Source organism: Cupressus sempervirens, chromosome 11, assembly GCF_028749045.1.
Source record: "Cupressus sempervirens isolate cs-2001-9-10 chromosome 11, ASM2874904v1, whole genome shotgun sequence".
NCBI classification, from domain to species: Eukaryota; Viridiplantae; Streptophyta; class Pinopsida; order Cupressales; family Cupressaceae; genus Cupressus; species Cupressus sempervirens.
The window spans coordinates 333,756,785-333,782,315 of NC_143128.1; the positions used below are offsets into that span (position 1 = coordinate 333,756,785).

The window sequence follows — 25,531 nt, forward strand, 5'->3', positions numbered from 1 at the left end:
CTAGCATACATTGTTATGTAATTTGAATTAACCATCTGTGCCTTAATACTATATTTGTGAAATGAGCCATATGTTATTATATCATCTATATTTACACAGCTACCAGACCACTGGTTTATACCTGAAAAGTCTTAAAATAGGGTTCCAACCGTATCGTTTACAAGCCACCATAAAACTCACTTTAAATCCTAGAAGGGATACGATAACCAATAGGCCAGACTTTACATCTAAGGAGTATCTTGTAGATTATATTAGATGTATTAATAATTAGGACTAAGGTTTATTTTTACACTGGTTATACATATGTTTTGCTTATTAATTTCTAATTAACTTAGATGCCATTATAAATTAGTACCTATTTGATATCAATTCCTAGAGCAAGTTCCTACCAGACCATTCATTAACCAATAAGCAACATAAAATTACAAAGTTGTTTCAATGCTTATAGGGATGCCAATATATAACTTAGTATGAAGCCTAATACTTTTTATTTGACCTATGCTAGTAAATCAAGATTTATTATAAAATCCAGTTGCAATCATAAATGAGATTAGTTTAGATGGGAATAGGAGGATCCCCATTGATAGGATCCATTATCTACACTAGTAATGAATTATTTAAGTATCTAAGTTCTAAACTACTTAAAACACATATGAGAAATAAGGTAGTTTCATAAAAGCTAATATATTTGCATTATGTCCTTAATACTTACATTATAAAATTGGGTCAAAGATTGAGGAGCACCCCATTATACAAATGGTTGTAGAGAGAAAAAGTAGGGAGACAAAGACAACAAAGGACCAAGCCAATAGACAAAGTGGTAGAAATACGTCAAAGGGAATAAAAAAGGGGCAGGAAGTAAAGACCTAGATACAAACAAGCTATAGTAAGGTAGAACTAGGGATAAACCAAAATACTTACTGAGACTAAAAGAGAAGAAGGGAAAGAAGGGTGGAAAACTACTCAGGAGCGTCCTCCACTTGATCAATCCAATCTACTAGTCTACTTAATATTATAGATTAATATATTTTCATTGTCAACTCCCTTATTTGCTAACTAATCTACTATTTTGTTACCTTCCCGACAAATATGTTGAATCTAAATTTCTTCAAAGAGGCCTAGAAGTTTTAGAACTTCTTCCAATTTATAATTTAAATAGTTTGGGGTCTCCCTTTTTCTAATGGCATTTAGGACAATCTATGAATCTCCTTCAATAATAAGTTTTGTAATTCTTAGGTTTAGGCAAATTTGGAGACCTTCTTGGAGGGCTTTTAATTCTGTTAGTTTTTTTGTGGTGGAGCCTATAGATTTGGCCCTTTTAGAGATCCAATTGCCAGAATCATTATTAATGATGCATCTTATTCCTGCAATCCTAGGGTTGCCTCTCGAAGCTCCATCAAAAAATAATTTTGTCCAACCACTTGGGGGGGGGGGGTGTATCCATCTACACTTATCCTTAGCATCTTGATTCTTTTTTTATATACAAAAGTGGGGGATTAATTTGGATTTTCCAACTCTTTTTCATTTAACCATCCCAATCTGAGAAGGATCCTTCTTCTTTTGGGGTTTTCCTAAGGTGAGAATTTAAGGTTTCAACAATACAAGCCTCAATTTTGTTAGTAAGCTCAAATATATACATGTGCTGATCATGAAATATTCTTCTATTTCTTTCTTTCCATACTTCCCATATAGGGATAGATGGACAAATATTCTAGAGTTTACCATAGATACAACTACTACTATCAGATGGCCAACCCTGAAGAAGATCATCCAAATATTCTGGCAAAGGAGTAGTCCAACCTAGCATTTGTTGGAGCCATTCCAAACAATATTTTGTATATAAGCGATTATATAAGAGACGATCAATATCTTCACTATCATGCTTACATAACACACATCTTGATGGGCTCTCAATGCCTACCTTTTTGAGTCTGTCAGCTATTAGAATCCTTTTTTGGGAGGTAGTCCACAAAAAGAAGCTTGCTTTTGGTAGGCAAGAGGAGTCCCAACAAAGTTTAAGGGGAAGAATAACTTCTTCCCACCTTTGTGATTGAGTGATTATTCTATATCCATTTTTAATGTTATATCTACCATCTTTTGATGTTGCCTATATAAGTTTGTATTTTCTCACTAATTGCTTTATTTTTCTCTTATGCATGATATTTTCATAAACCTCTTTTATTGTTGATTCTAGGTCAATATTATCTAAAGTTTTCCATTCCCAACTTGTGTTGCCATGAATATCTTTCTTAATTTTATAATTGTTGACCTTAAGCCCCCAAAGTTTGACTAATTGATCTTTAATGATTACTGGGATACTTAAGCTATCTACTGGGAGGTGTCCATCCCAGGAGTCCTCCCAGAAGAGAGCTTCATCACCATTATCAACATCCCAAGTGAGATATTTACTAATCAAGGATATGCTTTTTGGTATAAAATTCCAGCTTTCGCATCCTTTAGGTAGGTTCCTCTTTCTAAACAAGGAGTAAGGGTTGGCTACATTAGGTATTTGTTATATAAATTTTTTGACCATTTTTGGTCTCTTTCTAGGAATAGTCGCCAAGTCAATTTGGCCCCTAAGGCTTCATTTTGCCAGCTTAAGTTTTTGATACCTAGACCCCCTAGTTCCTTTGGTTTGCATATGTTTTCCCATTTTATAAGTGCCAATTTTTTCTGTTCATCTATGTCATTTTATAAGAAACTTTTGAGTTTTGCTTCTAGCTTCTTATTAATAGTTTTAGTTAGAGGTAAGCAAGAAAGATGATAGGTTGGGAGGACACATAAGATTGCTTTGATCTTTGTGACCTTACCAACTTTTGTGAGCCATTTATCTTTCCAACCTCCTATCTTTTTATCCATTCTTTCAAGGATGTTATGCCATCCCTTTGTTTGTTTTACTATCTTTTTCTAGCTCTATTCCTAAGTATTTACATGGGAATGTGCCTCTTTTATATCCCATAATATTACAGTTCAATTTTTCTATTTTAGGTTTGGTATTAATGAAAAAAAATCTAATTTTTCAACATTCACTCTTTGTCTTGATGCTTCCATGTACTATTGAATAATAGACATGAGGTTAGGGCCTCTTCTATTATACTTTCTCCCAGCAGAAAGGTATCATTTGCATATTGTCGGTGAGTAATATTAGGGACATTTTTGGTTACAATTGTTCCTTTGATTCTGCCTTTAGTTTGAGCTTTGGTTATTGCTCTACCAAAAGCTTCAGCCATGGTAATGTATAGGAAAGGTGATAGAGGATCTCTTTGTCTTATATCTCTTGATGTGTTAAAGAAGCCTTTAGGAGTACCATTAGTAAGAACTAATATTTTAGTTGTTGAGATGCATTGATGGATAAGATTAATCCATTGGTGCGAGAATCTGAAGGCTTCTAAGGTTTTGCATAGAAACCTCTAATCGACCATGTCACATGCCTTATGAATATCCAGTTTCATGAACATGCTTGCCATTTTATTCTTATTGGCCAAATGCAACATTTCTTGAATAATAATAATCCCGTCTAGAATCGATCTTCCTAGTACAAAACTTGTTTGTTCTTCTGAGATGAGCTTAGGGAGAATTGGTTTCAGTCAGTTAGCTAAAATTTTGGATATGATTTTATAAATGTTGTTGCAAGAGCTATAGGTTTGAAATCCCCTAGATTTTCAGAGTCTTCTTTTTTGGGTATCAAGGTAAGAAAGGTATTATTGATTTTTGATAGTAATGATCCACCATTTCTTGAGGCTTCAATGACTTTCCAAAGATCAATTCCAATAATATCCCAACATTTTTGGTAGAAGAAAGCCTAGAATCCGTCTGGACCTTGAGATTTGTCAGGGTTAATGTTGAATATCGACGATATGACTTCTTGCAGAGATATGAGTGTATTTAATACTTTATTATCTTCTGTAGTAACCACTTTTGGGATAGCTTCTAACATTTTTGATTGAGCTATCATATTCGAACTACCAAAATTATTTAATAAATTATTGAAATGACCTGCAATAATGTTTGCTATACTGTGTGGATTTTCAGTGTTAGTACTTGTCCAATCTTTGATTTTTATAATTTTGCTTTTAGCTTTGTTATACAAAGTGTTGCTATGATTTTTTTTGTATTTCAATCTCCTTCTTCTAGCCATTTTTCTCTTCATTTTTGTCACCAGAAGACTTCTTCCTTTGCTATAATATTTTCTTGTTTGGCGAGTAGTTCTTTTTTTAGAGAAAATTTCTCGTTATTCATTCCTTCTTTAATTACTTCTATGTTTAATTTTTTAAAGCTTTCCTTGTTGTCTATTGTTTCTTTAAATATATTGTTGAATTGTTCTTTATTCCACTGAAGTATATTTTCTTTAATCATTTTCATCTTAGAGACAAATATGTACATTTGGAACCTTTAAAATTGCCTTGAGTCCACCATACTTTAATAAGCTCCATAATTTTTTTTGTCTAAGAACCACATTTTTTCACATTTAAAAGGATTTCTAAAAGGTTTTGTAGGTTCAATAAATTCAATTCTAAGAGGGCAGTTGTCCAATCCTGCTATAAGATCGTATATCTAAAACTAATTCTCTTAGTTCTCCTTTGAGAAAGAACCTGTCCAGTTTCTTAGTGATAAATGAAAAATCTTTCCTTCTATTGTTCCATGTGTACTTACCATTATTAATAGGAATATCAAATACGTTGTTAAGGTCTATCCATTCTTTAAAGTCCATAGATGCTTGGGAGATTTGCTGGATGCCTCTGAATTTTTCATCTATTTTCATGATAGTATTAAAATCTCCACCTATTAGAATGTGTTTATTGCTATGATTTTTAATAAATAGACTTATTTCTTCTCATAAAAGTTTTTTTATCTATGTTATGGGCAGGTCCATAAATATTTATTATAATTAACTGTAAGTTAGTCTTTATGCTTTTAATTTTGCTGCTCATCCATGAATTATTTGATTTTAATACATCTAGAATTACTTTCCTAGGATTCCAAATCATACATAATCCCCCTGAAGCTCCTTTAGATTCTTGTAGGTTAATGTTCAAACAACCTAATTCCTTTTCTAGCTTGATTCTTTCTTCCTTATTTAGTTTTGTTTCTTGTAATATAATAATTTTAGATTCAAATTGTTGTAAATTTTGCTTTAATAAGCGTTTTTCTTTAGGAGCATTTAAACCCCTAGCATTCCAGGTAGTAATCTTCATGCTGCCTTGGGAAGGTTCTTCCCCTTCCCTGGTTTGAGTAATTGACTGATCTTTTGCTGCAAGAAATGATTAAGAATGATTATTTCAAAATGGATTTCTTTGTATTTCTTATACAATTCAAACTTTCAAATATGAAAACCATATTTTTTTTATAACTAAATTGAGTCATTTATGCACTTGTAAAATTGACTTCAACATGAGAATGAAAGAACTAATAGTTGAAATTCATTTGATAATAATTAAGTTCAAATTTCAAAGATGGAAAAAAATGAAATTAAAAGAATCATTAAATCAATTAAAACTATGTAGCCATATTTACCAAGAACACTAAAATGATATTAAAATATAAATAAATGAAAATGTACCCAAAATAAGGGTTTAGGGCATCTAATACATGAAAAGGAGATTTTGCTTTTCTTTTATTAGGCAAATGAGGTAGACAAATGGCATTGGTAAATGCAAGCAAATGATGTTTGTTAGGGTAATCTAATTGCCATATAACCTACTATAAATCAAAGGGATGGAAGTGAGAAGGAAAGCATATGCCAAAAGCAACGGTGAAGCCTCTCTCTTCTTTGGGCATTACAGGGTCTAGCCTATCATTCTTATATACGCATATTTTCGCCCCCAAATCAGAGCGAAAGACAAAAGTCATGTTTGCGGTTTAATACCTTCCTTTGCTTTTAAGGAAGACGCAGGGGTTTCTAGTTTCTTTTATCGCTCACCGCTTGTAAAAGAAGAGAAAAAGGAGGGGCTGAGGAAAAAGAACGAAATTAAAAAGGACGGTGGCTATCAGACGTCTTCAAAATAGGGACCCTAAGGCACAGGCAGCCTTTGTTGCTGCGCCAATTGATTGCAGAAGACAGTATGAGGCCCGCTAGGAAATCGGACACTGATCCTGTAATTACTATACCGATTCTCATCTGGTTTTTCTCATTAAATTTCTATGTTTTTATCTGCATCAGAAGGTTTATGGGATCGAATGTTTGTCTTCTGGGCATCTCTATCGTTTATTTTCTCTTAAAACCTTATCTTTTCCGTGATTTCCTATTGCAATATCATGCTAATTGATGCTGTTTTGCTCTCATTGGCGCGAGGTTTAATGATTTAGGGCGTTCTACAGTTAGTTATGTTTAGTTAAAATTGATTTTTTTTTTGGTTTTGGAGATGGCTTTCTTTTTCGCCCTTGGGTTTTTTGATTGCAGGGTTTAGGGTTTCAAAGGGTCAGTTTTGTGGCTGTGGGTCTTGAATTGCATGTCTATACATCGCGTTGGCATGTTGTGTTTCTTTTATGACAATGAATTTTGGTGGGTTGGGCTTTTACTGTTGTCTTGTATGCTGAGTTTCATCGCAGATGTTTGTTCTGGTCCAATTAATCAATACATTGGCTCCCTGAAGTTTATGTTGACTTTGATTGGGAAGCTATAGATGACGGTGCCTTAACTTGAATGCATAGGAGCCTTAACGCCGCCAATTCATACATTAAAATGTGTCTATCAGTTCGTAGGGCTCGTATGCCAATTTGTGCACACAAGGGTGGCTTATTAGAACATTTGAGTTCAAATTTGGCTTTGCAGAATTCTCTAGGAGTCCACATTGAGTGCTCTATTCGAAGAGATCTGGGTAACATGGGAATTAGACCTAGTTGCAGGACCAAACAACCGGCCCTTCAAATGTTAAAATCTCAAAAGGCGTTCCTTTACAACACTGTAAGTAGGGTTATCTCTACGTCGTAGGGTTTGTAGCCGGCCCATATTGATCATGGTTTGGAATGAATTGTGGTCTGTAGTCTAGTTTGCATGGTAAATGCTTCAGTAACAATTTTTGGATGAATTTCAATATCCCAGTACCTAGATGCTGGAGCAAACAACCAGCCCTGCAAATGTTAAAATTTCAACAGGTCCTCCTATATATAACTTAGTTTACTTCTATCTGATGGGATCTGTAGCCAACATGTATTGATCACCGTTTGGAATGAATTGTAGTCTGCTTTGCATGGAAGTGCTCCAGGAATCATTGTAGAATGAGTTTCAAGATTCCAAGCGTTGTTGTTTTGACTGTCTGGCTCTTGCACATTTTATGAGCTTAAATTGATCCGATTTTCCTATTTTACCATTTATATTAAGAGTTTCAACTATTCTGACCATCAATGAACTATTCATACCTAATAGCGGTGTATATAACTTATCTGCAGTTATTTTGATAGTAGTTTTCTTAATTTTTTAGAGTTTGCCCTCCGAGAGTTCTCTTTTTTTGGTTTCTAACTGGTAAGTATATAATTTGATCATACATATACTTATGACAGTATCATGCTGATAGTCTTGGGTTGTGCGAAAGAACTTATTTCATCATTTGTCCTTTTATCTATCTGTCTCTATGAATAATTGTTAGAATTAGCATTTGGATATGTAGTCCTAACGCAGCTGATTATTTTGAGGGTATTTATGTTGCTTCCACATTGTATTTTGTCATTGTAGAAGACAATGCATGTCACAATGTTATTGTGCTTTGCATTTGTTTCAGTTGTTTATTTCCAAACTGGAGTTTGGCCACTGCAAAGTAGCTTGATTTGTGATTGTTTTCCAAATTTTCCTTTGTAATGGTTGTTTTATTTGGCTGAAGGTAGTAGAATACCAAGTGAAATTCTATTCTCTATAAATGAATCCTCATCCTTTTGTATGCAACTGTGCAATATTATAAAGTATTCTAAGGTTTGTAAAATTCTCCATCTTTGTAATAATTGTTTTTGTAACCAAAAGCATTCGTGGACATGCAGTGTGAATTTCTGTCCTAAGTTGTGTCTTTAGCCAATAGATTCCATATCCTTTAAATACTATTGTTCTATATATTAAAATATGTATAGAGTTTTGAATGAATGAATTTAGTTACTTGCATATAAGTGAATTTAGATACTTTTTTGGTATAATTGTAGTGGTGCTATACTTGTTCTAATTTCAATCAACACTGTTTTCACAAGGGGAAAGCCATCGTGTTATTCAATTTTACAATTTTTAGTTTATTTATAGAATTGCAGTGCATATGGTTTTGTTGCTTTATTAATGCTAGACTTATGCAGCCTCGGAGGGTAATAGAGTTCATTCAAAGCATAATCAGCACCCCACTGGAGGAGATTGAAACTCCTCTCTCAAGATTCACTTGGGATTATGATGATAAGGCAAGTCTTAATTTTTCTTCTTTGCCAGTTACTTCACGTTAGTTTCTTCTTCATTCTGTTTCTAATTTTGAATTTTTTGTACAACAGGGTAGCTTCCATCATTGGACAGAATTGTTTGTACATTTTAACCTATTTTTAAGTAAATATGTTAGTTCCAGAAATGATTTACAGTTATCTGACAATATGTTGGATGAAGAAACACCTTTTCCAAAAGGTGCAGTTATGCAAATTCTGAGAGTGCTTACTATAATATTTGAAAATTGTCGAGATAAGGGTTCTTTCAGTGGTTTAGAGGTAATGCGTCTGCTAATTTTACGCTTTTTTGTTTCATTGTATATGGAATTCATCCTTTGAGTAATATTTGTCGAAAAAGCAGTTTGGTATTTGTTTTTGATAAATGAAAATTTCACCTCTAACTTGGTGTGCTTTGCAGCACTTTACACATCTTCTGGCATCAAATGACCCTGAAATACTTTTGGCAGCTCTCCAAGCACTTGTGGCTCTTGTAAAGATTAACCCAGCAAAGCTTCACCTTAGTGGAAGATTACCAGCAAGTGCGGTGTTGAATCGAAGTCTGCTTGCATTGTCACAGGGATGGGGTAGTAAAGAAGAAGGCCTGGGATTATTCTCATGTGTTGTAGAAAATGGCTGCGATTCCTCAGCAAGCCAGTTGGGGTCTACCCTGCATTTTGAGTTTTATAAGGATAATGCTTTGGACACTGCAGAAAATACAAGTGGTCAAAATACAACTGGTTTACAAGTTGTGCATGTTCCTGAGTTGCTTTCGCAACCAAAAGATAGTATTAATATTTTGAAGGATTTAGTATATAAATACCAGATACCTAGTGAGTTGAGATTTACCATATGGACTCGAATCCGATATGCATGTGCTTTTTCTTCGCTTGCCAGTCGCAGGCAGTATACTTGTATCAGGCTTCTAGCATTTATGGTACTTGTGCAGTCAACTGATACCCATGAAGAATTAGGGGCATTTTTTTCAAATGATCCAGAGTTCATGAATGAACTAATGAAGGTCCTACAGTCTGAGGACCTAATCCCTGACAATATTAGGGCATTAGCTATGTGGGCTTTAAGTTACCAGTTTGCAGCAATATCTGCATCCCAAGAGAGGAGTCGAGTGTTGAATGTTCCAAACATAGCTAGCAATGCAGCCAATCGCGTGTTTCTGTTGAGCTTGCTCCAAAAGGCTGTGATGTCATTGACTACAACAGAAGCATGCCCGATTTCATTAGTGGAAGGTGCTTTATACTTTTTCTTGGCCCATGTTACATCATCATCAGCTTCTCCAAGTCCTACGAGAGAAACAGGGCTGATTCCAGCCCTTCTTCCTTTGTTAGAGGACATCAATCCTACTCACATGCATCTTGTTGTGTGTGGTGTGAAGATTCTCCGAAAGTTTATGGATTACAGCAGTCCTGCAGTTACATTATTCAGGGATCTTAGGGGTCTAGACAATTCAATCAGAAGGCTGCAAATTGAGGTCAACAGGATTGTGGAGGTTCCTCAAGGGAGTGACATTACAACATCATCATCATACAATGAATTGAGATATGAAGGACAGATTTTATATTGTCGGAGGCGTCTTATTAAGGCCTTGCTTAAGGTTCTAGGGTTAACAACCTATGCACCAGGGACCACTGCAAGGGCTCCAAACTCAGAGGAGAGTTCTTTGCCATCAAGCTTATCATTAATATTTCGCCATTCCCATAAGTTTGGAGGTGACATTTTTTCTTCTGGAGTCACACTAATGAATGAACTTATTCATAAAGATCCAACTTGTTTCCCAATGCTTCATGCAGCAGGACTTCCCACTGCTTTTTTGGATGCTATTTCAGAAGACTTGTTGTTGCCTTCTTCAAAAGCACTTTGCTGTATCCCTAATGGTCTGGATGCTCTATGTCTCAACAATGTTGGGTTGCAGGCAGTTACTGAAAGAAATGCTTTGCAGTTTCTTGTAGGTGTCTTCACATCAAGGAAGTATTTGTTATCACTGAATGAAGGGGTTGCTCCTTTGGCTAATGCAATGGAAGAGTTAATGCGCCATGTTCCATCTCTAAGGGGACCTGGTGTAGATGTTATTATTGAAATTCTTAGGAGAATTGCTACAATGGAGATAGTAGGTATGGAATCAAAAGAAATGAAGGATTGTCCTGTCCCTATGGAAACAGATTTTGAGGATAAGCATAATGCAGGGGTTGCAGTCATTGGTGCAGCTGCTCAGAATATGACCAATGAGCGTTTTCTACAGTTATGCATTTCCCATGCAATGGTTTTTGTGCATCGAGCATTAGAAACTTCTGATATTTGTAGAATATTTGTTGAGAAGAAGGGTATTGAAGCACTCATGAGTTTTCTAACACTTCCAGGCATTCCTTTATCTCCTGATGGGATGACTGTAGCTGTTCACATGGTAGCAGTTTCCAAAGTCTTCACTCACCAACACTCAAATGTACTTGCACAGGTGTATTGCGAATGTCTTAGGGGTCATCTGAGGGCTACTATTGATGAATTAGTTCCTGTTGCTGGAACAAATTTATTAGCTGCAGAAAATGGATTGAACCAGAAAGTCTTCTGGTGCTTGTTTGTGCTACAGTTTTTTGTGTTTCTGGCTGATGCTACAAGAGAGAATCGATGGTTGGCAGCGCTAATGACAGAATTTGGAAATGGAAGCAGGGATGTACTCTTGGATATTGGTAGGATACATAGAGAAATTCTGTGGCAAATTGCACTTTTTGAAGATTCAAAGGTAGGGATGAAGAAAGAGGATGGGCCTAGTGTGAAGGCTGTAACAACTGATTCAGAGGCACCTGCTAGTGATATAGATGAACCTATGCCCTCATCTATTGGACAATATGTGGATCTTATTCTGAATCAGCATAGGCAGTCAACTGTTTGGAATGCTGAACATCAACTGTTTGATTTAATCCACCTATTTCATGATTTTGGTCATCGTGCTAGGCTTCAACGAAGGCTGAACATGGATTCTTCTCGCAGTCGACAAATATCCAACCGTCAAATTTCTTCTCATTCTGATGAAGGAACATCTAGAAGCAAAACAGAAAGCAGTAAGCCAAAGTCACTCCATTCTTTCTGTTATGAAATTCTGAGGTCATTGTCATTCCACATAAGTCATTTATTTTCAGAAATGGGTAAGGTCATGCATCTTCCCTCTCGACGCCGAGATGATTCTTCAACTGTTGGTCCTGCTTCAAAGAATGTTGCATCTACATTTGCAAACATTTTTCTGGAGGACCTCAACTTTGCTGGGCATAATAATCAACAAACAGAAATGCCTATCTCAGCAAAGTGTTCTTATCTGGGTAAGGTGGTTGATTTCATTCAGGCTGTTATTGTGGACCGGCAGGAATCATGTAATCCTGTTTTATTGAACAGTTTCTATGCTCATGGTGTGATAAGGTCTTTACTTACAACATTTGAAGCTACTGGCCAATTACTCTGGACGGTAATGCAGACACCTTCAATGATGGAAACAGAAGTAAAAGAACTGGAGCATAAAGATGAAAGTGAGAAGGCTTGGATTTTCAGTACATTAGTTACTTATGCAGGGCTTATGGACCACCTGGTAAGGCCAACTTCCATCTTAGCATCAAATTCGTCGCATTATCTAGTGCAGCCTGTGGCTGGTGGCGAATTTTCTCTACCTAAGGATCCAGAAAATTTTGCTAAGGTGCTTCAGTCCCAAGTGTTGAAAGCGGTTCGTCCTTTGTGGAATCATCCCTTATTTCCCCAGTGCAGTGTTGAATTCATCAGTTTGATTTGTTCTATAATGAAGCATGTCTATACTGGAGTTGATGCTAAAATGGTTAAAGCTACTGGAAATGTTGGTAATGCACCATTTCAAGGTGTTGCGCCACCTCTTGATGAATCAGCGATTGCAATGATTGTTGAAATGGGATTTTCAAGGTCAAGAGCAGAGGAAGCCCTCAGACATGTGCGGTCCAATCGTGTTGAGCTAGCAATGGAGTGGCTGATCAGTCATCCAGAGGAGGCCTCACAAGAAGATGATGAACTTGCTCGAGCATTGGCTTTATCATTGGGGAGCACAGATTCTTCAGTGACAGAGGAGATGGCGACAGACCAAAAGGTCACGGAGGAAGAAGAGGATTTGGTACAATCTCCTCCCATTGATGAGATATTATCCACGTGTGTTAACTTGCTGCAGGCCAAGGACTCACTGGCCTTCCCCTTGAGGGACTTGCTAGTAATTTTGTGCACACGCAATGATGGTCAGGATAGAGGAAGAGTTATTTCTTTCCTTGTTGACCAGCTGAAACTCTGCAATGGAAGTGAAGGAAGCCATAATAGTTTATTATCCTTGACGTCACATGTTTTGGCTTTAATTTTACATGAGGACAATGTAGCTTGTCAAGTGGCTTCTGAAAATGGTCTGGTGAGTGTTTTGTTGGATGTTCTCTCTAACTTTTGTCCTGCAGAAGTTGAAATGGAGAAGATGCCAGAATTAAAATATGTGACAGCAATTTTACTAGTTCTGGGTCATATGGTTCAGGCCAAGCCAAAATCGGATTCTAATGTGTTGACTGCTGATCAGTTGAAGAGGAGAGATGGAAGCCATCAGAATTCTGAAAATGTGGTTGATAACCAGCAGAAGAGTCTAGAACATGCTCTTAGTGTGGGTGAAGGGTACATGACAGCTGAAGAGCAGAAAAGAACAATTGACATTGTCTGCAATTTTATTCATATTCATTTCCCCTCTACTACCACACAAGCTCTGCTTCAGCTCTGTGCAAGGCTAACAAGAGTCCATGCTATAGCGTTGCGCTTTCTTGAAAAGGGTGGACTGGCTGCATTGCTGAACTTGCCAACTAAGTGTTTGTTTTCTGGATTTGACAATGTTGCAACTACTATCATTCGTCACACTCTTGAAGATCCACATACCCTTCAGCTAGCCATGGAGTCTGAAATCCGCCACAGTATTGTAGCAGCTTCAACTCGAAACATTGGTGGAAGAGTGAGTCCTCGCACTTTCCTGTCAAATTTGGCTCCTGTTATTTCAAGAGATCCCGCGGTTTTTATTTTGGCTGCACGAGCAGTTTGTCAGATTGAAATGCATGGGGAGAGGCCTTATGTTATTTTGTCAAAAGATCGAGAAAAGGAAAAGGGAAAAGAAAAAGAAAAGCTTTTGGAAAAAGACAAGCAGGTTACTGGGGATAAGGCCATTCAGGTTGAAAAGAGCTTGGCTGGAAACTTAGGTAATGGATCTATCAAAATTTCTGATGTAGGAGGGAAAACTAAAAGCCATAAGAGATCATCCCATAACTTTGCAAGTGTGATTGAGCAACTTTTGGATGTAATAATTCAATTTTCGCCTGCTGCTAAAGATGATGTTGGAGGGAAATCTCAATGTTTGGGTTCTGCCACAGATATGGAGGTTGATGATAACCCTTTAGATGGTAAAGGGAAGGCCGTTGTTGGCAAGGATAATATGGAGCTTGAATGCAAATCTTCGGCTGCTTTAGCAAGAGCTGCTTTTATTTTGAAGTTACTTACAGAAATCTTATTAATGTATCCATCAGCAATAAATGTTGTCCTTCGGCGTGATACAGAAAGTGGCCACTCTAAGGGTCCATTACAAGGAGGGGCTACAGTGATGGGCCATGGTGGACCTTTGTACCACGTCCTTAATAGACTTCTTCCTTATAGTGGTTATCATTCAAAAGAGAAGCAGCCAAATATTGAATGGAAACAGAAGCTCTCAAACAAAGCTAGCCAATTTCTGATGGCAGTGTGTGTCCGTTCCGGGGAAGGACGGAGACGAGTATTTATGGAGATTGTCAATTTTCTCAATGCTTATTTTGGCAATGATGATGGTGGATATAAACCTCCTGATTCCCAAATGAACGCTTTTATAGATTTTATGAATGATGTTCTTGCGGCACGTTCACCTTCAGGCTCAAATATCTCGGCTGAAGTGTCAAAAACATTAATTGATGTTGGAGCTGTTCATGCATTATGCTCAACTCTTCAATATCTAGACTTAGACCATCCTGATTCAGTTAAGATTGTGAATGGCATTGTGAAGGCCTTGGAGTCCTTAACTGTGGAACAGATTCAAAGTCAGGAAGATTCAGAAAATAAACAGGGGAATCGTGGGGCATCTGATTCAAATCATCATCAGCTCTCAAATGATGGAGAAAATCAAGAAGGGCCATCATCAGATACAATTGCTCAACCACGGCAGAATGATTCAAATTTTGACCAAATGGAATCCTCCCATGATGCACTTGTCCACATTCGAAGTGCTGGAAATTTGATAATGGGGTCTGAGGAGGATTTCGCACATGAGAGTGTTGAAGAAGATGCTGTGGTTGCTGACTATAGCATGGATAATGGTGGACAAGATAGTTCTGCTGATGAGGATGAGGAAGAGGAGATGAGTGGCGATGGCGGAGAAGAAGATGTAGAAGATGATGATGAAGATGAAGAGGAGGATGATGAGGAGCTAGATGAGGATGATGTTCATCATTTATCACACCCAGATGCTGACCAGGATGACCAAGATGTTAATGAGCTTGGTGATGATTTTGATGAGGATGCCGATGACCTGCTGGAAGATGAAGAGGATGATGATGACGAGAATAACTTCATATTCAGATTGGAAGATGGAATTGATATGTTCAATCATTTTGAAGTGTTAGGTCGTGAAGGTGATTTTCCTTCAGATCCTTTTCATGTGATGCCAATTGAAGAGGTTTTTGGTGCAAATCGTAGGCAGGGACGCACTACCTCAATTTATAATCTTCTTGGTAGAACAGATGACCGTGGGGCAGCATTTCAGCATCCTTTACTTGTACCATCTGTTCCATCTAGATCTGTGCTGCATCGGTCTACAGGTAATTTACTAATTTATGATAGTTTTTTGTGTTTCAAATGATTGATATTCTTGATTGTTATTGGTTTAATGTATAAACAACTTATGTATAGGTGTGTATGTCATTGCAGAGAATCCAGGTGACCGGCTTATTACAGAGAGGAATCTGGAGAGCACTTCTGCTCAATCTGATCTAGACTCTATCTTCCGAACACTAAGAAGTGGACGGCCAGGAAATCGCTTGAGTAATTGGGCAGATGATAGTCAGCAGCTTCGAGGAACCAATAGTTCTTCAATAGCATTGGGGATTGAGGAGCTCTTTGTTTCTCAGTTACGAAGGGTTACACCAGTTGAGGATGGCCCAACAGCTCAAGGAAATGATGCCAATGTATCGCATGGAAAAGGTGAAGCTAGTGTTGCACAAGCTGCAGAAGATGGTACTCCAACTTTACAACAACAGGAAGATAATATAATTAGAGAGGAACAAGTACAATCACAAACTGAGGGAAATATTGGTGTTATTACAAGTACGGATGCAGCTCAACAATTGCAACACAGCTCTGCGATACAGGGAAATCAATCTACAATTTCGGGTCAACATGATCTTGATGTGCAGGATGAACGCAATGAACGATCCATGAGGGATGTAGAGGCTGTAAGCCAAGATAGCAGTGGTAGTGGTGCAACACTGGGTGAAAGTCTTCGTAGCCTTGAAGTTGAAATTGGAAGTGCTGATGGCCACGATGATACTGGTGAAAGACCACCTCTAGGAGATTCCCAGACTACAAGGATTCAGGCTTTAGGAAGGGTTCTCGGTGCAGCAGGAAATCTCAACCAGATAAATACATCAGGAAATATGGAAGGTGTGCAAGTAGAAAACACCAATAGAGACCCAGTTCAACCTGATAATGTAAGAGAGATGAGTCAGACTGTGACTGATGGTGCCTCCACTGAACAACAGCAAACAAACATGGCTGCAGGACCAAATTCTATTGATCCTGCCTTCTTAGAAGCCCTTCCTGAAGATTTAAGAACCGAGGTACTTGCTTCACAGCAGAATCAACCAGCACAAACTGTGAATAATGATCCACCAAATACCGATGAGATCGATCCAGAATTTCTTGCAGCGCTTCCTCCGGACATCCAAGCAGAAGTTCTTGCACAACAGCGTGCTCAGAGATTGCTCCAGTCTCGCCAGTTTGAAGGACAACCTGTTGATATGGATAGTGCTTCAATACTTGCTACACTCCCTCCTGATCTTCGTGCTGAGGCATGTTATTTGTTTCTTTGTTCATGAAGCTGTGTAAATTTTTTATTGGTCTGTGTTTTAGATATTTAATTTGTGTTGCTTTCTGAATTATTAGACCCTTTCTGGAATGCAGGTTTTGTTGACATCTCCAGAGGCTGTTCTAGCAAATATATCTGAATCACTTGTTACTGAGGCACGAAGACTGCGTCAAAGATTTGGGTATTATCTCCCAACAGATAGACTAGGCGCAACCCGGAGAACATTGATTGATAGAAGTAGACGAAATGGTTCTGGAATAGGAGGTAGAAATGGTTCCATGGGGTCAGACAGAGTTGGAAGTTCAAGTTCCCTCAAAACATTTTTTGGGGATAAATTGATTGAATCTGATGGGAAGCCTTTAGTTGATGCTCAAGCTCTTAAAGCTATGCTACGCCTGCTTCGTCTTGTACAGGTATATCACGGTGTCATATCTTGCTTGTCTGTATGACATGTTCTCACTATATTTTAACACTAATTATTGTTCTTGCAGCCTGTTTACAAGGGACTCCTTCAGCGTCTATTATTTAACATATGTACCCACAGTGTTACACGAGTCACCCTTGTTCAACTTCTTTTGAATATGTTGCTTCCTGATGTAGAAGGTTTTGCTGGAAATTCAGATTCTGATGGCATGTCATCGTATCGATTATATGGTTGTTTGGGACATGTGAATTATTCACGGCCACAACTATTGGATGGTAAGTTTATCTGAGGTCTTTCTAAATTTGTTTATTTGGACAAATAAACTTTATATGCTTATGGGAATTGGTATTCTTTTCAGGAGTTCCACCTCTAGTATCACGTCGTGTATTGGAAACTTTAACACATTTGGCTCAGAACCATCCACTTGTTGCAAAACATCTACTTTATTCAGAAGAAATAAAATGTTATAGACCCAAAAGAGATCATGATATGGATCGGGGTAAAGCATTGATGATCGATGAAGAAAATCGATTGGAAACCATAAATGAGGAGGATAGTGGCAAATTTCCTATTGTGTTATTGTTAAAGCTTCTTAATCAACCTCTATATTCAAGAAGCACTGCTCATCTTGAACAGGTAAATGTACAAGAAGTCTAAGCAGTAGCTCTCAATTAAATGTTTATCTTAGCATTTGTTTTAAATCCTTGTTAACAAGTGACATCCTGTTTGATGAATACAGGTTATGGGTCTTCTCAAAGTAATAATGCAGAGTGTTGAAATTGATGCTCAGTCAGGGTCTGAGTCTCAACCTTTGGACTCAGTTCAAAAGCCCGCTCCTCCAGATGGAACAACAGATGACCATTTAGGTTCTTCAAGGTTGGAGATGACTTCTCATGGTTCATCTTCTGGAGCAGGAAAGAAATTTGATGCTAAGACTATTCTTCTTGGTATTCCCAAAACAGAGCTTAGATTATTGTCATCCTTGCTGGCACGTGAAGGGTAAGGACAACAGATATGTGGCTACAATGTGAAAAGCTTATATCAATTGTTCGCTTTTCTTTTACTATTTTGTAGGAGCGTTGCAAATGAAATTTAGGTTGGGCGAGGCTAATTGTTGGGTGGTGCTGGTGTTTATTTATTCAGTCTCAACATTTTGTTATTTTGCCTAAAAATATTGTGGATATTCATGTAATTTTATTCAACTTTTAATTGAGTTTGTTAAACATCTAGGTAAATGGTGCTAAATGCCATATTTGTTGTTTTTTCTGAACTGATTTTGTTTATTAGGTTTCTCTTTATTAAACACAAATTTTTTTTGCTCATTTGTGAAGGTCATTTAAATTTTTCAAAATTCCTTTGCAGTTTACATTTTTTCTAGTATCTTTCTTTGCTTTTTTTTTAATTACTTATTCATAAACATCCATTTCACATGTTTTTCTATACTACGGAATCATGTTGAAGATTTCCTAATGCGTAACTTTGTTTTAGATAGAATAATAATCTCTTTAATTTTTATTGAGTTTGTTTTGGTAACTGATTTTCTTTTGATTACGTTGCAGCTTGTCTGAACTTGCATATTCTCATTCTATGGATGTATTGATGAAGTTAGTGAAAATTGTCCCTACACATAGACATCTTTTCATTAGCGAGTTGGCAAGTGCTACAGAGACTTTGAGCAAGATTGCAGTTAGTGAATTGCAATCTTTTGGGGAGGGAGAAACCATTGTTCTTTCAACTACATTATCTGGTGCTGCAATTCTAAGAGTGTTACAGGCATTGAGCTCCCTTGCTGCTTCTTTTCAAAAAGAAAAGGATGATGAGGTCTTGCCTGAGCAAGAGCATGCTGAGAGTTTGGGTACAATCAGAAGCCTAAATGCAGGTCTTGAGCCTTTATGGCAAGAACTGAGCCTGTGCATCAGCAAGATAGAAAATCGGTCATCTTCACTGTCTCTTGTACCTTCAGCTTCTGGTAATAATGGCATCTTACCACCACTACCTCCTGGCACACAAAGGGTCTTGCCATATATTGAGGCATTTTTTGTAACATGTGAAAAGCTGCAATCTGGTCAAACAACATCTGGTCAGTTAGAGTGCATTAGTGCCACTGCTACTGAGGTAAAAGAAGCTTCAAACTTAAAGTTTGAGTCTACACAGTCCCTCTGTTCAACTTCCCAGCAGAGAAAAAATGATGAAAAGGGCATCACTCTCATGAAGTTTGCTGAGAAACACAAGAGGCTTTTGAATGCTTTTGTACGCCAAAATTCAGGACTGCTTGAGAAGTCCCTCTCTCTTTTGTTAAAGGTTCCACGCTTAATTGAATTTGACAACAAACGTGCATATTTTAGGTCAAAAATAAGACAGCATCAGGATCACCAGAATTACAGTTCTGTGCGCATATCTGTGCGAAGAGCATATGTCTTGGAGGATTCATACAATCAACTTCGAATGAGACAAGCCAGAGAGCTAAAAGGACGATTGAATGTTCACTTTCAAGGAGAGGAAGGTATTGATGCTGGTGGGCTCACACGGGAATGGTATCAATTATTGTCGAGGGTAATCTTTGATAAGAATGCTTTGCTATTTACTACTGTTGGAAATGAAGCTACATTCCAGCCCAATCCAAATTCTTGTTACCAAACTGAACACCTTTCTTACTTCAAGTTTGTCGGGAGAGTGGTAAGTTTGTAAATAGTTGCTTCTCTACTTGTACATATTAATGATAACGTAACAACAGTTGTGTCAGAATTATTGAAGTTTTAATCTTATGCACCAATGTGAAATATTTCTATTAGGGGCATTTGCAATATAGGATTTGGAAATATGTTTTAACCATTGTCTAATTTTGTGTCATGCAAAGTGCAGGTTGCAAAAGCTTTGTTTGATGGACAGCTTTTGGATGTTCATTTTACTCGATCTTTTTACAAACACATACTTGGAGCCAAGGTTACTTATCATGATATTGAGGCCGTGGATCCTGATTATTATAAAAATCTTAAGTGGATGCTTGAGGTAATTTAGAAATCTGAATTGAAAGAGCGAATTTCTTGGTGATAAATTGGCAGGTGAGTTCGTGCAAGATGTTATTTTGAATTAATTTGCGGTTTTTTTGAACAGAATGATATAAGGGACATGCCCGATCTTACATTTAGCATGGATGCGGATGAGGAAAAGCTTATACTTTATGAGAAGGAAGAGGTAAAGAGACATGTAAATGGTGTTTTCTGTGATGTTCCTGTATCTCACTTTGCTGACTGAGGCTAATCTGCAGGTCACAGATCATGAGCTGATTCCTGGCGGGCGAAATATAAGAGTTACAGAGGAAAACAAACATGAATATGTTGATCTTGTTGCTGAACACCGCCTCACTACAGCAATTCGTCCTCAAATAAATGCTTTCTTGGAGGGGTTTAATGAATTGGTTCCAAGAAACTTGATTTCCATCTTCAATGACAAGGAGCTTGAATTATTAATTAGCGGTCTTCCAGAGATTGATTGTGAGTTTGATTTCCACTCTTTTCTTTCTTTATGTTTGCAGAAATTTAATAGAATTCAGGCTAATCTGTTTATCCGTTGATCTAAAATCCACAAGCATGGGTGGTTACTCTTCCATGAAAGGAGAAACAATATTCAAGTATGACAAGAATTCTCTTTGAGGATGTTTGTCACTGACCACATTGGTTTTTGCTGAGTAGATGCGCTAGTTTTGTAATTGTGAAAGAGGATTAAACTTGATAGTTACCAAATAAAATTCAACTCATGATATTTGACCAGACGTATTGGTCCATAATTCAAATGATGTGTAATCTGGAAACTGGCACAATGTTATAAACTTATATGGACACGTGTTTTGCCTCCCATGTTTATTTGTATTTTGTTTCTCTTCTTTATTGTCTGGTTTCCTCTAGAAGGTTGATTTGAGCGTTTCCCCATCTTTTTCATTGAACCACTTATTCTTTGGGTCTTATGAAGAGTTTTCTATTATAGGGTCCTTTAATGAATTTTCTTGAAAGGTGATAGCAGATCCTTTCCCTTTCCCTTTCCTTTGTTTCATTGCGTTGCCTGGGTTGTTTGCTTTATTGCTTATGCCTGTCTTCTACTGTGAGATGAGTTTGCTTGATCCCAAACCTGATTAGATATTGCAAGTCACTGTTGCAGTCCCATTGATATACAGTTTCAATCATTGACATTTACAGAATTGTTTTTATTTTACAGATTCTAGGTTCTTCCACATTATGCTATATTTTACAAATTGAGTTTGCTTGATCCTTTGCTTTTAGATTCCTCGTCTTGAATTTCCAGTCCTGGTTTTTCTTTAATCCTGGTGAGTTATATTGACCCGCTTTGGTCAACCATTAACATTGATATAATTTTCTGCATGGGTCCTGGTCATAGTGGTTCTTTGGGGTATGGATTATGATGGTGGCCAAGAAGGATTTCAAATGTGGTAGTAAAACATAACTATAAAGCTAGATGTAGGCCATCTATCACTGACTAGGAATGGGGAACTGATACTGAAGCCCACTTCATAAAATCATACTTCATAGTTATAGTTGGAAGAAAATAATACGACGTTTTGGGCAAAAAGGATTAAAAATAGTAGCTACAGAAAAAATAAAACGTAACCCAAGCGTGATGTTGGCATTTTTGTTCCTGTTGGAAGTTGCTGATCCATGCCTACTCTGTTTGCTTGGTACTACTCACATATCCTTCCAAAAATGCCAACCCCAAATAACAAAATATTGGGGCATATCGTAAGTATATTTCTTACATCCTGCTCCATAATTAATTGAAATGAAATTCTAGAGTCGGTTGACTATCCAGCTCCTTATGGGACACCTTAATATCTGACAGGTTAATCATGGAGTACCAATAAAAAAGACTGACAGTCCAATTAGTACAGAATCATATGTTGATTTGTCATTATGGAATATAATTTTGGAGTAGCTTTAACTAGAGATAATTTTCACAAGACCAGCTGAGGGATCTGTATTCTACTATTCTTTGATTATAAATGTGGGTTTAGTTTGCACCTTATAAAAAAAATAATTTTCAATTTTTTTATTGCTTGACTTCCTAGTTGGACCATGTTCACCGACTAAATTCAGTTTGATTTTGCATTCCTATAATGTCTTGTTGCTTCACCTTTTAAGTAAGTTTGGTGCAGTTCATCTGTAACACAACTGAAATATGGGGGTGCTTATATTATTTTTTGAAATGAATAAACCCAACATTTGAGATTGGCACTTTGAGATTGATGTCTTTCATATTCAACAGATATCTTTATTTAAGATATCTGAGCTAGTTATAGACTCGTAGTTTATTGTAATTGATAAACTTCTTATGAATGTTCTTTATTGTTTTGTTTGGTATATTTATGTGTTATTTGTGGAATGGTAAGTCTATTTATCAATTTAAGATCGGTCATTGATAACAATGTCATCATTTGTTTGCAGTGGATGACTTGAGAGCAAATACAGAGTATGCTGGTTACAGTGCAGCATCTCCTGTTATCCAGTGGTTTTGGGAGGTTGTGCAGAGTTTCAATAAGGAAGATAGGGCTCGGCTAATACAGTTTGTAACTGGAACATCAAAGGTAATGTTGTCAGCTGTTTTATTATGTTCTTACAACTAGGACTTGTCTAGTATGGTTCGTTATTGGCACCTCAAAAGTTGATATTCTTTGCTAGATTTTGATTCTTTCAAGAACAAAACTGTTTTACATTATGATTTACTGTTTTCCTAAAGATGTCTATTGAAAGTTGGCCCCATGGATTTACATGTACAACTGCATACAGTGAACTAATTCTGTGATTGGATACAAATTGTTCTTAATTATGTTGGTACTATAACTGGTAATATGGTTGAGCATCTAATAGAAACTGAAGCAAAGCTGGAAAAGAGAGATCCAGTCAAATATGGATCTTTTGATATTTTGTTGTCATCTTAGTTATTCTTTGTTGTGTATGTATCAAAACATGCTCACTGGATCTTTATTTGCAATAGGTCCCCTTGGAAGGATTTAAATCATTGCAGGGCATCTCGGGCCTTCAAAGATTCCAAATTCACAAGGCATATGGAAGTCCTGATAGGTTGCCATCAGCGCATACCTGGTAAATATCTTATTTTCTCATTGAATTCATCCTTTTTAAAGTAATGGTCTATACCGATTTTCTTGAATTTGACCAGTTAAATTGTTCTGCTTACAGCTTCAATCAACTAGATTTGCCTGAGTATCCATCAAGAGAACAATTGGAAGAACGCTTGCTTCTGGCTATTCATGAGGCCAATGAAGGTTTTGGCTTTGGTTAAAAGTGTTTCTAAGATAGTTGAAAAATACTTCTTTCTGTCTAGGGAGTGAATCGGAAATAAGATTCTCTCTGCAAAATGTGTGAAATTCTGTACTGTATATATAATCAGGATAATTGAATGCTATTTTTTTGTTGAGGCATTCTCTGACCTCATTTTTGTGAGGGCTTTGTATTTACAGAATTTATCAGATTTACATGATTGATCTTGACCCAGTGAATTCTGAAGTAAAATAATCATCTCGCTTTCAAAATATTCGTAAAACTTCGAGTGTAGTTTTTAGTCATTGCAATCTTGTAAGTCATAGTACAAGTTCACCTCCGGACAGCGTTGGCACATTGTTATTCGGAAAAAATAAAATCACGTGCTTTGTAGCCTATTTTATGAAGGAATTGTTATCGCTTGTGGATATCCAGCATTCTGGAAGCACTTTTTTGGAAAATCAATAAAATATAAATATTAAATTTAATAATTTTTTTCTTAAAAATGGGCATACAGGATAAAATAAAGCAGCGAGGTTTGCCTTCAAGCTCCGAGACATCAACCATAATGTGTCTTGCAAGTTTGTGCCTTACTTTGGCACAACTTGTGACGTTAAAAGTAACAGAATTCGGTATATTTTGAGTAGGTAATTCCTGTTTAGAAGAATCCATTGAAATATATGGTGTACAAATCAATATTGGCACATCAACATTGCAAGCGAGAGAATTTTTCTATAAAAATATTAATCTCCCATGTTCTTTTTTGTAATGAAGTTTATTATCTTCCTACTTTTTTTGGACTTATTTCATGAAGCTTTTTCTTTCTCGTCATATCACCAAGATCTCATATCTAAGCTCCTTATTATCTCTCATATCACCAAACTTAAACATTTCGGGGTTTTCTCTTTGCACAACTTAGCTCTTATTTTTATTTATTCTTTCATATTTTATTCGCATTCATTTCTTAGTTTTTATATTTAGCTACATGTTTAATTGTTCACATCAAGCAGATTTCTCAACGATGCTCCACTCCTTGTTCTTGATTTCTCCATTGAGATGTTCTTGAGTACTTCTCTAACGTTCTGTCATATTACAATGGGCGCTTCGATTCATTATCATCCCATTGGTTGCAATGCTTGTCGTCTCATCCATTGTTCTTTCATATGTGCCCCATTTTTGCTGACAATGGATGCGTTTTGAACAAGAAACTAGTACAGCAAAGGGAAAACATTTAAACCAAGAAACAACTACAACTAAGGGAAAAACATTTAAAACAAGAAACAACTACAACTAAGGGAAAAACATTTAAAACAAGAAACAACTACAACTAAGGGAAAAACAGTTAAAAGGAGGTTAACGACAATGGCATTCTTTATTGGGCTGTAACACAGGTTAACCACAATGGCATTTTTTATTGGGCTGTAACACCGATTGATTGAGAGTAGATGAAAAACAATGAAGCTCAATGAAATCATTGGGACTGGGCTTGACGTTGTATTCCAAACAATAAACAAAATATACAAATAACTTACGGTAATAGTAGTTGGCAGACATGGGCGCGGATTGTACATGGCAAGCCCAAAAGCTCAAACCCAGCAAAACACTGACAAATGCTGTGGCAACTTAAACCACGAAGAAATTTGATAATGGGAGGGTGCAGACGTGCACGGTTTCTTAGCAAGAGAACTGTAAAGCACATTCTTAGCCAATGTTTTGCTGCATCTATGTTTTTTCATATGTTTAGCCGATAGGCTACTATAGTTGAGTATTTCAGTGTAAACCTGTCCGATGCATAAAACAACTAGTTGTTTTGTTTTTTAATGGTTTGCATTTTTTCATTAATGTTTTTTCCTATTGCGATCTTATGCAACCAAGATCTTTTATCGTAGATCTTGTATTTAATGAGTGCGTTATAAAAGTGTTCAATGTATATAAAGAACTCTTGCTATATAAAGGCCAACGATCAATGTTAACAACAAATTTTTGGATTCAAATGGGCTTTGAAAATGGATCACTTGGGGAAGTGGTAGATATTGTGTATACACTAGGTTGTAAACCTTGAGAACTACCTCTATGTGGCTATCTGATTTGATAATTGCAATAGCTCATCTTGGGACTAAGACGACTCAAAATGTTTACTTATAACACTTATATCCTGGGTAATCATAGACAAATACCACCATCCATGTCATGGGATCTCACCATACATTAATTCAAGGATTGACACTTTAGAAAACAAAAATTGATACTAGTCCAATAGAACGACAAGGTTTGACTTTTATAACTATATCA

General features: G+C 36.8%; 1 protein-coding gene across 1 annotated transcript; it reads left to right on the forward strand.

Annotated features, from left to right (window-relative positions):
- The first annotated feature begins 5,730 nt into the window (after positions 1-5,730).
- On the forward strand, positions 5,731-23,513 carry LOC149529447 (E3 ubiquitin-protein ligase UPL1-like). Its single transcript, XM_089810016.1, has 16 exons — positions 5,731-6,095; positions 8,272-8,370; positions 8,458-8,664; positions 8,804-15,263; positions 15,373-16,511; positions 16,624-16,941; positions 17,020-17,227; positions 17,311-17,588; positions 17,692-17,951; positions 18,512-19,628; positions 19,815-19,961; positions 20,067-20,147; positions 20,221-20,446; positions 22,406-22,545; positions 22,956-23,062; positions 23,159-23,513. Exons 1-16 carry the CDS (start codon positions 6,063-6,065, stop codon positions 23,259-23,261), a joined length of 10,923 nt encoding a protein of 3,640 aa, XP_089666142.1. The 5' UTR covers positions 5,731-6,062; the 3' UTR covers positions 23,262-23,513.
- Positions 23,514-25,531: the final 2,018 nt, after the last annotated feature.